Raw genomic sequence first — 15,280 nt, 5'->3', positions numbered from 1 at the left:
CTATATAAATTTCAGGATTATTTATTCTAGTTCTGTGAAAAATGTTACGGGTATTTTGATAGGGATTGCATTAACTCTGTAGATTGCTTTTGGTAGTATGGCCATTTAAACAATATTAATTCTTCCAATCCAAGAGCATGGAATATCTTTCCATTTCTTTGAATTGTCTTCAATTTTCTTTCTTTTTTAAAAATTAATTAATTTTTTTTTATTTCTTGGTTTTCTTTTTTTTTTTTCCGGTACGTGGGCCTCTCCCGTTGCAGAGCACAGGCTCCGGACGCACAGGCTCAGTGGCCATGGCTCACGGGCCCAGCCACTCCACGGCATGTGGGATCTTCCCAGACCGGGGCACGAACCTGCGTCCCCTGCATCGTCAGGCGGACTCTCAACCACTGCACCACCAAGGAAGCCCTCTTTTTTTAAAATAAATTTATTTATTTTATTTATTTATTTTTGGCTGTGTTGGGTCTTCATTGCTGCGCACGGGCTTTCTCTAGTTGTGGCGAGTGGGGACTACTCTTCGTTGCAGTGCGTGGGCTTCTCATTGCAGTGGCTTCTCTTGTTGTGGAGCATGGGCTCTAGGCACGTGGCCTTCAGTAGTTGCGGCACACGGGCTAGTTGTGGCTCACGGGCTGTAGAGCACAGGCGCACGGGCTTAGTTGCTCCGCGGCATGTGGGATCTTCCTGGACCAGGGATGGAACCCATGTCCCCTGCATTGGCAGGCGGATTCTCAACCACCGTGCCACCAGGGAAGACCCTCTCTCTTTTTAAAATTTTTATTGGAGTATAGTTGATTTACAATATTGTGTTAGTTGTCTTGAATTTTCTTTATCAGTGTTTTATAGTTTTCAGCCTATAGGTCTTTGGCCTCCTTGGTTAGGTTTATTCTTAGATTTTTTTGTTTGTCTGTTTTTGTTTTTACTTTCTATGCTCAAAGATCTTGAAGGTAATCATTGAGGTGTCATTTCTCAGTCCATTTGGAAGTATTGCTTCATTTAAATAATGAATAGCTTCACTTCTAAGAAACATACAGTATAGAAGTGTGCAGAGCTTCTTCCCTCTTATGATGCTCGGAATGTGAAATTTTGGAACTGGAAGGATTCTTAGAGACCTTGTGCAACTCTCTGTTTTTACAGTTGAGGAAACTAAGGCCCAGAGAAGTGAAGTATTGATATAAGGAAATCACCAGGTATTGGGCAAGCTGAGACTAAACCTCCTGACTCATGGCTTGTTTCATATTCTATACCTTCTGCTGCCTATGAAAGCTGAAAAGAAAATAAAACCCAAAATACTCATCTCCCTGGTCTCCCCAAACCCAAACTCAACAACATGTTTCTAAAATCAAGTTGTAACTGTTTCTGAATCACAGAGCAGGGGTAGCCCCATCCTATCACTGAGGAAGTGTGACCCTCTCAGCAGGGAAGCTGCTGCTCTGACAGGTGGAAGGACCCCAATTACCCACCAGGGACCAGCCCACAAGCTCTTCCTTCACAAGTGACAGAGGCTGGAAGAGTGCTCTCTCCCTCCTTAAAGTAGGCTAATTGCAGCTTCCTTGCTAGCCTCCGCACTCGCTCTGTGCCAAGCTCTGTCTCCCACCCAGCTCCTCCTTAAGGCGGAGCCAAACCCCAGACTCCCTTGTCCCAGGAGCTGGTCCAGAAAGGCCTTAGAGTCAGCAAGAGGAGCTCTATACCACAGCTTGGGGGACCCTGGCTGCCCAAGCTCCAGCTTCCTGGGTGAGTGGCCAGACCTCTCCTCTGTAGAGACCTGCCCCAGCTCAGCATAGAAAGGACAAGGTAGGGAAAGGACAGGTTAGTAGTGTCACTGAGGAATATATGAATATACCCCTATACCAATATAATGAGAATATACCAGTGCTGGAGGTAAGGTGTGAAAGAGAGCTTGCTCTGGCTGACCACTCCTTCTTCTGACACTGGGAGGAATTTTGAGTGTCATGTGCCTTAAGTTCAGACAAGAAATAAGCTCCTGGGATCCTGAGACCACACAACTGACGCCTGGGCCTCTGCACTCCAACAGGTGCTGCTGGATTGGGAGAGTATGAGCAGGTGCAGGTGACTTTTCTTCACAAGGAGGTTTTGCAAGGTTTCTCCACTCTTCCCTTCCTTGGGAGGAGCAGTGCCTGGTGTGTCCAGCGATGGCCTCTTGTGCTTTGAGATTTATTATCAGAATTGCCAGGATGGGTTGGTCAATTCTTTGATTACTTATGGTAGCTTTTTCTGGCCAGTTTTCAAAGGGAAGGCAGGACATGTGGGATCCCACCTCTTTCTGTAGAAGGCCTATGTGTCCCCCAGACACAGGTTCACCCCTCAACCTTTGAGCCCCCAAAAATGAGTCACCGTCAAGGGCAGGGTGACATTCATTCTCTGCAAGCCTATACTTTCATATGTTGTAGCAACATTTCTCAAAATGAAGAACTCATGGATGCCCAAGCTATGCCTGCAGACCTCTAGGGGATGCCCAGGCCTAGTTAGAGAAACTCATTAAGTTAAATTCTTTTCTTTCACTTGATCAATCAGCATGAACAATACTGTAAACACAAAGAGAAACTCAGACCCTGAAGACAGATGGCACCACGTGGCTATAAGTTAGTCATCCCTATGTGACTCAGAAGGTACTGAGGCTGATTTTGATTTTTAAAAAAATATATTTATTTATTTATGTGGTTGCACCGGGTCTTAGTTGTGGCACGTGGGATCCTCTTTGCTGCATGCAGGATCTTTGTTGCAGTGTGTGGGATCTTTAGTAGAGGCATGTGGGGTCTAGTTCCCTGACCAGGGATCAAACCCGGGCCCCCTGCATTGGGAGCGCAGAGTCTTAACTGCTGGACTACCAGGGAAGTCCCTGATTTTGATTTTTTTGTTTTTTAAGTTGTCAGAATGAAACAAAAATTTAAAAACTCCTTTTAGAACTCATGGACTTTAACCCACTCCAGCTCACCCCTGCTCCTCCAGAACTTTCAGGGATTTCCAGATGCCATTTTGAGGAACAGGATTGTAGAAGAGTCTTTCCCCTATCAAGCAAGGCCTCCCTCTAAGGAAAGAGCAAGAGGTGGCCTGGTTTGAGCTGTGGCCCTATAGCAGGATCACACTAAACAAAGGAAACCCATGACCACACAGTCTGAGTTGGGAGGGCCTTGGAAACCCTTTCTTCAAAGGCCATCTGATTCATGACTCTATTGTCAACATCCCATTCCATTCCTGGACAGTGTCTGCTAATGCAATGTCTTTGCAGCCAGAGCTGGCTGATCTAGAATTTTCACTGATTGGTTTTGCTCTTGACATCTGGGACCATGTTGAATGTTTTTTAAAAGCCCCCAAAATATTGGGGCAGAGGGTGCGTAGGCCTGATTTGAGCTTTCTTTTTTTATATAAATGGATACAAGAAGTTCATTGGAGCAGCCAATGAATGTACTGATTTGCTTCTGAAAAATGTACAGATGGGTGAGATGGGAGTTTGGAGGAGAAGTACAGATGGCGAAGTCTTTTCATTTGGATTTGTCACTGAGCAGAGACCTGGAGTTGCTGAGGGTGTCAAGACTCACAAATGCAAACACAGGGAAGAAGAGTGATAACAGACACATGGCAGGCACAGCCAGCAGGGAATGTGTTTCTGTAGGGTTCAGACACACGAAGAAGGACACAACCAGGGGTGGGGTAGAAACTTCAGCACAAGTCCCTGGTGTCCTCGCCTGGGGACAGAGCTGAGTGCTCAAGGATGGTGGAAGACTCAGTGATGTTTCCAGATGAAACTGCTTCTGCCACCCCCACAACCCTTAAAGAGTGGGTCCTGTCTCTGCCCTTGGCTTGCTGAGCCAGGCATTACTCTGTGAAGTTTGCGTGGGGCTTGAGCAAGTGAGTGTTTTTAGTACTGTTGCTTCTTTTGAAATCGGTTTTCTTTAAGGTGCCACCTACAGGTAGATATTGTAACTTTGCTTTTGTGGGTTCTCGCTATCGAAAATTTAGTACAGAGTTCTAAGCACAAATGTACGTCTACAGAGTCTTATTTTTATAAGCACCTGCTGGCCTCTGTCAAATTGTTTTCAACCAAAACAGCTTTTTAGGGGCACTAAGTGACGTGGTTAGAGTCTTCAGGATAAACCAATAATGAGATTCCTTGGCCACTAGATTGTTAGGTAAAATATTTGAAATTTGTAAGCTTTTCTGTTGGCCCATGAAACTCAGTCATCACTTGAATTTACATGCCAGCGGTATATTTGAAAGGCATACACGGGATAGGTGTTGACTTTTTAGAGGCATGGTGGGTTACTTGTGCCTGGGTAACCCAGGTTCCCTTGGCTACTGTTGATAAGATGGAGACACACCCGGCTGGCCTCGTGGTAGAGCGCCCTTTGGCTGCCTCAGTGGGGAAGCCTAAGATGGTAGAACGTTTTGGTCCACACTGTCATTGCACCCCATTCCTTCAGTGGCTTGAGGCTCAGAACCTCCCACTGTGCTGTGACCTGTGGAGAGGGGAGAACCTGCAATCCTCTTTGGCTGGGGATCCTGCCTTCTTCCCTGCTGTGTCTCAGATGGACAGGAGACAGTTCCACCCATTCCTTTGGCAGGGCTGAGTTCTCTGGGTAGGTCCACCTACTTAGTGAAAAAAGAACCTGCTTCTAGAACCATCCATCATACTAGAAAGCGGTCCTTCATCAGACAAGTATAGCAACACAGGCATTGAGGAGGACTCTATATGTGAAAATTCGGCTACGGCTGGGCTGCTTGCTGCCTGGTGGCAGGTGGGCAGGGAGGAGCCTGTCGCCTGTAGCTTCCACGGGCACTGCCTAAATGACCAGTGACCTCCCCAGCCCAGATGTGCACAGGGCATCACTGTTCCGTCCTCGGGACTGTGAGAAGGGGCTGGGCCATGTTTGTCAAACATGGAGACAGGGACTGACTTAACTATTCCCTATTCCCCACTGGACATCCTTCCTGTGAAGTAATTTTGAATACTGGTGGCTGAAGAACTTAACAGGATACTTTCTACTGATGTTGACATGGGAGCCAGTTGGGGCCGAATGGCCACAGCAGGTTCAGTGGCCATCTTTTCACACCCTCGCGCAAACCATCTCTACTAGAGAGAGGCCATGGGGTGGGATGAACCATGGGGCTGAGCTAATATAGTATTTTTGCATTATCATCAGATACAGGAGAAGCATAACAGGACAGGAGGTGATGATGGAAGGGCAAATCTCTTAAAGTGGTGTCCTCCAGACAACATTATAAGGCATTAAATATTTTGTGTGAAAGCGAGGCTTTGAGACATTCAGAGAAGGCTGTCACAGTGTCTATGAACTAGCTCCCCACTAACCAGGGGCACAGGCTCCACCCTATACATGCTCCCCCAGGGGCTACTTTCCCTTAGGGTCTGAGTACAAAGCTCTTACTCTTCATTGTCTTCTTCCTTTCAATCCCATTATTCCTAACACTGTATCTAACTCCAAGGAATTTGATTTTTGAATCACAACTCCAAAACCTCTTATTTGAAGGGTAATTTCAATTTATTAACAAACCAGAGAAAACAGCACAGAATGACAGTGAAAGACCAAGAAAGACGGATAGGGCTTCATTCTGCCCAACTCTCCTGCGCATGCCAGCATAAACCGTCCCTTTGCCTCCCGGATGGTGCCCCTCAGATGGGGAGAGGCCAGTCCTGCAGGGGCAGGGGCAGCACAGTTCTTCTCTGCTTCTGCATGATGGGTGGGAAACTCTCTCTCCACTCTCCCCCTCCCCCACCAGAAAGTTTCCCTCTGCAGGACCATAAACCTGCACATCTAAGACCTAAAAAACACAGCTCTTGAAAAATATTTTTCCAATTTGCAGCTATACTTTTTCACACCTTTGGATTCATTTTTATTTTGTTTGAAACAGAACATCTAGAGACAAATTGCAAACCCAGCCCATTAGAAACTATTGTTCTTTTCTCTGCTGCTTAATAGTCTAGATCCAGGTTGATCCCTGTCACGTGCCAAAGAGAAACTAGTAAGACCTTTTATTAGAGTTTTTAAAAGCATGAACATAATCTCATTGGATCCTCACAGCAGCCCTGGGAGGTAGGCAGGTGGGCATGATGGTTCCAGGATCCAGAGGACAAAATTGTAACTGATGGAGCTGGGAACCAAACCCATGTCCTCTGACCCCTGGTCCAGGGCTCCTTCCATTCCACAAGATGAACTGGGCCCACCTAGATGAGCAGGGCAGCTTTTCTGCTTAGAATAGATGAGATGTCCTTTGGGCTTGCAAACAAAGGAGATTTTAAGTACAGACCTCAGCAGAGAGCTTAGGTGATAAACACTCCTGAGCTCAATCTAGCATCAACATCAGAGGGATGAACAGGACAGAACATGGGCATCTTTGACAAGGGTTTCTTCTTGTTTTCCTGATTCTCACCTGGAACACGCGGGATGCTGTAACATGAACGCAGCCAAGTCCAGGAGGAGGGAAGGCATTCAGAGGACTTTCTCATCTAGCAATTTATTGATTCCTTCACAAATCCTCTTGAGGTTGGGCCTACAGTCTCCATCCAGGCTATAAAGGGTGGAGAGGAACTCCATATCAGCAAAGTGGTTGAAGACATGGTTGATACGCCCGTGGGTCCTGGGTGTCAGGTGTCTCTGTACCAGTTCATGCACCAGGTCCTTGCACTCATGTAGGAGCTTGGAGAGCACATTTCTATCGAAGGTGTATTCTACCTCATAGAAGCTGACGATTGTCATGGCGGTCTGGTTCAGTTTCTTCCTGAGCTTCTCCACGATAACAACCTCCTCCTGGCTGAACTGGTTGTTCCGGTAGAGGATCCCAATTTTGATCGCCACCTTGATTAAGTCTTTCATTATCTTGTGGGCTTCCTTCTTGTTGTGTGTGTGCTCTTTGGTGACTTTGTAGAGCTCATCAAAGATGTCGCTGCTGGTGTCATCAATCAGCATGTTGGCCACAGTTTTACTGGCTATTTTGCTCAGAATCTTCTTCTGGGCTTGAAGGGCAAGGTTCTTTGAACTAAAAACATCAGGACCTATGGTAAGAAAAGAAATAAAAGTTATAGAAATACTAGAACTGTTTATTATGTTTCTACAAGTGAAACATACTAACTTGAACTTATGTTCTTACAGCAAAAATTCATGCCTTCATACCCCACGACTCTTTTATGAAACCCCACCCCAGCCTGGTTACTCCACTGTGCTCGCCACATGACATGCTTGTTTACCCTCTTGAACCTTTTAAATTGCGCTCTTTCCTCTCTAGACGTGGTCTCCTCATGTCCAGGCCAAATCTCACGCTTTTGACCTACTTCATGCAAAAAGCTTCCTTGACTCTATTTGCTCACGAAGAACTCCGTACAATGATTATTGCACAGGAAACTATTCAGTTTTGCAAATTTACAGGAGAAAATTATTGCTTAATGATAAGAATGTAGCACCAATGCCAACCCCATTCTTAGGACAGACCTGGGTGGTTGATCATGGTAGTATTTTTTGACTGAGTCTCAGAATTCATATTTCATTGAGTCTAAGATGTATTTTTTTTCATTTTTGATATCTTGGAAATTGGGATGTGTCTTATAGTCACTGTTGCCAGGTGGTAGTTGTGCTGTGGTTGCATTACGTGTGTGTGCATCAGTTTACACAATAGGAGACAGATTTGGAATAAAAGTCACGGGTACTCTTGTAAGAAATGTTGCTCACCAATGTTCTAAATGGCACACAGAACCACATTTTGTGGGAAACACAGACGACATCAACAGTTCCAAGCAAAGATGCTTCAGCTGAGTACAGAAGTACCCTGAATGTGAGGAAGCTTAGAAAAACCAAAGCCACTTTATTTCCCCGTTACTTTCCACTTTATGAACGAATGAGAACAATATATGTTAAAAGAAATAACACTATGTACAAGTAAGTCTAAAAGGGATCTTTCAATAAGTATAAAAAAAATATTCTAAGCAATAAGAAAGCAATCATTTGCAGTTTAATTGGCAGCATTTTCTTCTTTCTTAAGAGCATAAAAGGCATCTTATAATCGATGGTGTCTTAGATTGGATCGAATACTCCATGAAGTCACCAGTTAGCTGGAACTGATATTTGACAGTCAGCAGTATGTGTGTGCATCGTTCTTATCTTCCCAAGGACATTCAAGTCGCTGGAGGACAGAGACAACATCTCCTACAGCACCTAGCTCAGTTCTGGGAACAGGGATGGAATGGTGTTTGTTAAGTTAAATGCCAGAGTAATACTGCAGAAGAATAAATTTTCTTTGAGAACTGACGGCTCTAGGATCCCTAGAGTTTTTGTCCAGTGCTCTGTGGCTACATGGAAGTGACAGGCAGCATGGACAGACAGGTGGCCACACAAACGAGCTTTTGCAATCCTGTCTGGCCCGTCCTCAACTCATATCCCACCCACTCTGCCCACCTCAGACTCATCCCCGCAGTGGAACGCCATTAATCCCTGGTGCTTAGGTCTTGCAGACACGGACTCAGTAAACACTTAAACACAATTCAGACATATGACCCAGCACTTCCTCCACCCGCATATCCCCTCATGGACTGACTCCCTCCCTCCCAGCCCAGCCTTGCTCCCTCGGCCCTGGGTCTTTCCAGGACAGCTACGTCTGCTCACGGACCTCTTCCAGCTGTAAGCCGCAGGGTCATGGCCTGGAGTGGGGTCACTAAAGTGGGATCAGCAGAACTAAAGCAGCAGGCACCACGGGTCTCCCACAGCCCCAGGAAGCTCTCTCCTAAAAGTCTGAGACCATAGACTCTTTAAGCAACTTCGGAGCAAGTGACCCTGATACAGCCAGGATTTTCCCTTCAGCTTCAGTGTGAAGGGAATAAACAGTAATTCTTGACTTTTCCTTACGGTGAGATTTATGCCCTTTCAGAGTATGAGACAAATAATATTTCTGCCCGGTCTGATCATCTACCATGGTCACCCAGACCTTTGTGTAAATAACCTTTGTTCCAAAAACATCAAATTCCTCCTCCCCAAACAAATATTTACCAGCATTAAGGATGTTTAAAAGATTGTGCTGTATGCTTTGAAATCAGTTCCACAGGAGAAACTTAAAGACTTTGAGCTTTGGCCCGGTCACCAAAATAAGTGTATGCCTCCTTAGGTGATTATTTTGATGGGAACAATGGAATCTAGATGGATCTGTTCTGGAATATCAAAAAATGAGTCATTTCTTTGTAGACACAACTCCTAAAAACTGCTTGAGAAGAAGGTGTTTGTAGAGGTTCTCTGGAAATGCAGCACACATGCATTTACACAGAAGCAACGGATCAACTGTGTGTCCACTGGAATGTAAGCTCTGTGGGAGCAGGGATTTGTGTCCAAGCCCCACTGGACGTCCCAAGCCCCACTGGACGTCCCAAGCCCAGTGCATTGGTGGCCCACGGCAGCTGTTGCTGAATGAGGAAGCACTGGCTCTGTGCCAGGCACTTCATGGCTTTAACCCGAAGAGCTGGGTGAAGCTGGTGTTTTTAACCAAGGCTTCCCTGCTAGCCGGATTCCAAACCCTGCTCTTTTCACCACCAGCATTCCCAAAAGTTTTCTCCAGAGCAGTGGTCATCACACCTTTTGCTCTTACAGCCCCATAAGAATTTTGAAAATCTAGTACCTCCTTGCATATTTTTTAACTTGACAGCAAGTATTTTTCACCTATGGTTAAATAGTTAGAATTTCTAAGTAGATTAAATGTCTAGATATTGTAAATATTGATACTTTAAAATCAATGTGTTAAATTATTCTTTTAAAAGTGTCCAATGTACATACCACATGCCACAGTGATACAACATCCATTATTGTCCATTTTTAAATGACAGGAGCAAGCTCTCCTTTAAAAATTAGAGCTGCTGCCATAAACAGGACAAAAAGACAACCCTCAGAATGGGAGAAAATATTTGCAAACGAAGCAACTGACAAAGGATTAATCTCCAAAATATACAAGCAGCTCATGCAGCTCAATGTCAAAAAAACAAACAACCCAATCCAAAAATGGGCAGAAGACCTAAATCGACATTTCTCCAAAGAAGATATACAGGTTGCCAACAAACACATGAAAGGATGCTCAACATCACTAATCATTAGAGAAATGCAAATCAAAACTACAATGAGGTATGACCTCAAGCAGTCAGAATGGCCATCATCGAAAAATCTACAAACAATAAATGGTGGAGAGGGTGTGGAGAAAAGGAACCCTCTCGCACTGCTGGTGGGAATGTAAATTGATACAGCCACTATGGAGAACAGTATGGAAGTTCCTTAAAAAACTAAAAATAGAACTACCATACGACCCGGCAATCCCACTATTGGGCATATACCCTGAGAAAACCATAATTCAAAAAGAGTCATGTACCACAATGTTCACTGCAGCTCTATTTACAATAGCCAGGACATGGAAGCAACCTAAGTGTCCATCAACAGATGAATGGATAAAGAAGATGTGGCACATATATACAATGGAATATTACTCAGCCATAAAAAGAAATGAAACTGAGTTATTTGTAATGAGGTGGATAGACCTGGAGTCTGTCATACAGAGTGAAGTAAGTCAGAAGGAGAAAAACAAATACCGTATGCTAACACATATATATGGAATCTAAGAAGAGGGAGGGAATATGGGGATATATGTATACGTGTAGCTGATTCACTTTGTTATACAGCAGAAATTAACACACCATTGTAAAGCAATTATACTCCAATAAAGATGTTAAAAAAAAATTAGAGTTGCTACATTATTCTTTTTTCTCCTTGAAATTGTATCTCTATTCTATGACATCCAGAAAGTTTAACTTAATATCTGTTTTTATGCTTGAAAATGTTTTATTTGATCAATCAGTCATAAATCTCTATAACCAAAGGATCCATACGTATTGAAATTTAAATTAAAAGATGATTCCAGTGATCAAAATCTCCAGTCCTTAAAAAAATTCCTTCTGGAGTGAGTTATCATTCTAATTATTTTGGGTACAAGTATTAAACTTTTGATAAATACTAAACATAAAAAATAAAGTTTTATTGGAAATGTACCTCCAAATGAGATGGGTAGGGGCAGGTTATGGTGCTTTGATTAAGAGCGGCATCATCAACACCAAAGCTTCACATCATCCCTTTGTTTGACCAGGTTTTCCCACCCAGGAAAATGTATTTGTCCCAGTAAGATTCCTTATGGGTGGGAACCCCATGACTGAAACAGTGGAAAGAAGGAAGGTTCACAACCCTTTGACCTCAGATTGTTGCTCTGACAGATGAATTTAGAAAAGAGTATTGCGTCTTCCTTGGTGGCACAGCGGTTAAGAATCCGCCTGCCAACACAGGGGACACAGCTTCAAGTCCTGGTCTGGGAAGATCCCACATGCCACGGAGCAACTAAGCCCGTGCGCCACAACTACTGAAGCCTGCGCGCCTAGAGCATGTGCCCCACAACAAGAGAAGCCACCGCAATGAGAGAAGCCCTCGCACCGCAATGAAGAGTAGCCCCTGCTCGCTGCAACTAGAGAAAGCCCACACGCAGCAACGAAGACCCAACGCAGCCAAAAAATAAAATAAAATATATATAAGAAAAGAGTATTGAAGTGAGAAAGAGGAATTGGATTTATAAATCAATTCCCCCAAAACTCTCCTCATCTGCTCATCACATGGAAAGTCTCTGGTCTCTCCGTGGTGCACACACCAGTTTGAGTCCTGCTCTTTTGTAAGAGCAGCAGCATTCCATGAGATGGTAAGTGGTGTTCTTTGGGGGATGGGGGTGGGGGAGGGGAGTAAAGAGGTTTTTTTTTTTTTTTTTTTTAAGGTTATACTCCATTTATAATTATAAAATATTGGCTATATTCCCCATGTTGTACAATATATCCTTGTAGCTTATTCTTTGCATAATAGTTTGTACCTCTGAATTCCCTACCCCTATCTTGCCCCTCCCCTCTTCCCTCTCCCCACTGGTAACCATTAGTCTGTTTTCTATATCTGTGAGTCTGCTTCTTTTTTGTTATATTCACTAGTTTGTTGTTGTATGTTTTAGATTCCACATATGAGTGATATCATACGGTATTTGCCTTTCCCTGACCGACTCATTTCACTTCTCATAGTACTCTCTGAATAAAGTTTCTTGATCAAATAAGTTTGGAAAACACTGGCTTAAGCAACATTAAACAGAATCTTGTCAGACTTTAAAAATATTTCTTTAATTGATTAGGGTGTTTTATCAACTGTCAGAGAGGCGTGGGGATGGTAGGCAGAATCATGGCCCCCAAAGATGTCCACATCCTAGTCCTGGAACCTGTGCGTGTGTTATCTTATCTGGTAAAAGAGACTTTGCAGACATGACTAAGTTAAGGATTTGGGGATGGAGAAATCACCCTGGATTAGCCAGTGAGCCTGATGCAATCACAGGGGTCTTTATCAGTGAAAGAGGGAGAGAGAGTCAGAAAAGATGCAGTGATAGGAGGAGAAGATCGAAGGGATGTAAAATGGCTGGCTTCAAAGATGGAGGAGGGAACCACCAGCCAAGGAACGTAGGTAGCCTCTAGAAGCTGAAAAAGGCAAGGGAACAGATTACCCCCTAGAGCCTCCAGAAAAAAATGCAGCCCTGCTGACACAATGATTTTCAGACCTGTATAACTCATTTAGGATTTCTGACCTCCAAAGCTGTGAGATGATAAATTTATGGGGTTTTTTTATAGATTTTTTTTTTATGTTGGGGGTAGGAGTTTATTAATTTATTTTTTATTTATTTTTGCTGTGTTGGGTCTTCGTTTCTGTGTGAGGGCTTTCTCTAGTTGTGGCAAGTGGGGGCCAGTCTTCATCGCGGTGCGCGGGCCTCTTACTGTCGCGGCCTCTCTTGTTGAGGAGCACAGGCTCCAGAGGCGCAGGCTCAGTAGTTGTGGCTCATGGGCCTAGTTGCTCTGCGGCATGTGGGATCCTCCTCGACCCTGTGTCCCCTGCATTGGCAGGCAGATTCTCAACCACTGCGCCACCAGGGAAGCCCCTATGTTGTTTTAAATCACTGAGTTTGTGGTAATTTGTTACAGTAGCTCTAGGAAACTAGTTCAGGTGAGTAGAGTGTGGTAAAGCATTTCCCAGTTTTATCCGGTCAGGAAACTCTGGTTTATTCGTTGTTGTTTTTTGGCGTACTGCAAGGCGTGCGGGATCTTAGTTCCCCGACCAGGGATTGAACCTGTGCTCCCTGCAGTGGAAGCATGGAGTCTTAACCACTGGACCGTCAGGGAAGTCCCAGAAAACTGTGTTTTTTGAGTAGAGTTACCAACTGCCCTCATTTGCCAGGATTGAGGGGTTTCCTGCATGGTGGACTTTCAGGGCTAAAATTGGAAAAGTCCAGGCAACTTGGGACAAGTTGGTCACCCTATTCCTGAGCCACTAGTGATGCATATTATCATTGACCTAAAAAATGAAGAACAGGGAAGTAACAAAGGAAAAATTCCAGAGGGAAGAAGAAGATACATACCTAATATTGAAGATCCTATCATCTCACCAGGGTAAGCTGTATACTCTTGTTGCCACACTTACCACCCTTCTCTCCTTTTTAATTCTAGAGTCAATCTTAACCTTTTTTTTGTCTCTTTTGGGCCAAGGTTTCTTCTGTCTCTTGGTTGCTTGCAATTATTGAGCATTTACTATTTGTTCAACTCTGTAAGTGCTATGGGGGACGTCCTCCCCCCTCCCCCCAATATTTAATTGGGTCCTACTCTGAATATGGTCCTGAAGGGAGGCAGATATAGACAAATGAAACAAAATACTTAAACATGTGAAACAGCCCAAATTGGCATGAGTGAGAACAGCTGGGGGAAGCTCTATGGGCTTTGAAGGTAGACTTGAATGTGGATAGGTGGGGATGGCTACAGTGTCAGGAAGTGGTTTCTAAAGTTATCCAAACAGGCCAGCAATTCTCCCCAAATCACAAAGGCCTTGGGTGGTTTCCCTCATATGTTCTCAGCTATTTCTCTTGTAAAAGAATATGTTATTTACCTACAAAGGGACTTGAGGTACAAGCTTCTATGGTGAGGGCTCAGGAGGGTCACAGGTATCAAATCTCTGAAGCCTAACAATCAAGAGACTAGAGCAGAGGAATTACAGATCATCAAATTATAAGGGAAGTTGGGGCTTCCCTAGTGGCGCAGTGGTTGAGAATCTGCCTGCCAATGCAGGGGACACAGGTTCGAGCCCTGGTCTGGGAAGGTCCCACATGCCGCGGAGCAACTAGGTCCGTGAGCACTACTGAGCCTGCGCATCTGGAGCCTGTGCTCGGCAACAAGAGAGGCCGCGACAGTGAGAGGCCTGCGCACCGCGATGAAGAGTAGCCCCCGCTCGCCGCAACTAGAGAAAGCCCTCACACAGAAACGAAGACCCAACACAGCCAAAAATTAAAAGATAAAATTTTTTTTTAATTATAAGGGAAGCTTTAACAAAAAAACAACAAGCAAGTAGATTCCCACACTTACTCCAGACTGTCAGTATTAAAATCTTTAGGAGTAAAGCCAGTAATCACAAGCTCTCTAACATTCAGCATGATTCTGACATGCTGAAGGTAGGGCCCACTGATCACGGCATGCCCCAATGTGTATCTTACAGAATACTAGTCCCATCAGATGTTCCTGGGGAGAAGGTTTTGTGGTGAGCTAAATGAGTACGTAGATGACTACACATTGTGGCTGGCTTTTCATGGTGCACCATACCAGGTAGCTTATTAAAGGCTCTGAGAAGTCCTGTAGTAAAGATACCTGTGTAGTTTTGTTATTTATTTGATGAAATAACATCAAGACACCAACCTGGTCAACTCTGACAACTCCCAGGGGGAGGGCTGGAGAGCCAGCACTGTTTCCAACACGCACACACGATTTAAGGGAGAGTGTGCGCACTGAGGGAGAGCTGGGTGGGGCAGACATTTTGTACATGGAAATCTTGGGCTTGTTTCCTTCCATCCATCCTTCTGTCTCCACCTTCTGCAGAGGGACCATGTTGGTGACCCATCAGGGAGAAACACTACGGGCTGAGAGGAAGAGTGTGAGCTTTGGAAGCCAAAGTCAGGAGTGCAGTTGGGATACCTGGGGAAACAGGCCTAACTGGCATGCACGTTTGTTTGTAGGAAACACCGAGAAGATCTAGGATAGGTCGTGGCAAAAACTATTCTCTTTTTCTTGCGTACAAGCCTTAAGAAGGCTCTTTTAGCCAGCGATGATTCTCTTAACTATTTTTGAACAAAAGTTCCCATTTCCCAGCCATGAAAAGTAAGGGCCTGTTTACAGTAGCTTAGA

The 15,280-nt window shown here is 44.5% G+C and overlaps 2 protein-coding genes across 14 annotated transcripts in view; one reads left to right on the top strand and one right to left on the bottom strand.

Moving 5' to 3' along the window:
• Positions 1-15,280, top strand: part of AP4E1 (adaptor related protein complex 4 subunit epsilon 1) — a 149,506-nt gene that overhangs the window by 91,888 nt on the left and 42,338 nt on the right. The window contains exons 20-21 of one of the 13 annotated variants that reach the window (XR_008618608.1): positions 9,204-9,314; positions 9,836-10,136. The exons of 6 other annotated variants lie outside the window; for them this stretch is intronic. Coding sequence is in view for 5 of the 7 variants with exons in the window: in XM_055088225.1 (XP_054944200.1) it covers positions 1,138-1,173 (36 nt within the window). In the remaining 2 variants the exon portion in view is untranslated. Of the gene's footprint in view, positions 1-263; positions 283-1,137; positions 1,189-8,010; positions 8,047-9,203; positions 9,315-9,835; positions 10,137-15,280 lie in introns of those variants that run through there. 6 more of the 13 variants (XM_055088223.1, XM_055088226.1, XM_055088214.1 and 3 more) reach the window with 6 other exon arrangements.
• Positions 4,687-15,280, bottom strand: part of TNFAIP8L3 (TNF alpha induced protein 8 like 3) — a 40,583-nt gene continuing 29,989 nt past the window's right edge. Inside the window, exon 2 of the mRNA XM_024118377.3 lies at positions 4,687-7,030. Within this exon, the coding sequence (XP_023974145.3) occupies positions 6,468-7,030 (563 nt within the window). The 3' untranslated portion in view covers positions 4,687-6,467. The remainder of the gene's footprint in view (positions 7,031-15,280) is intronic.

Source organism: Physeter macrocephalus, chromosome 11 (genome assembly GCF_002837175.3).
Source record: "Physeter macrocephalus isolate SW-GA chromosome 11, ASM283717v5, whole genome shotgun sequence".
Classification (NCBI taxonomy): Eukaryota; Metazoa; Chordata; class Mammalia; order Artiodactyla; family Physeteridae; genus Physeter; species Physeter macrocephalus.
The sequence above is the reverse complement of the archived record's forward strand: the minus strand, read 5'-3'. Positions and strand labels throughout refer to the sequence as shown.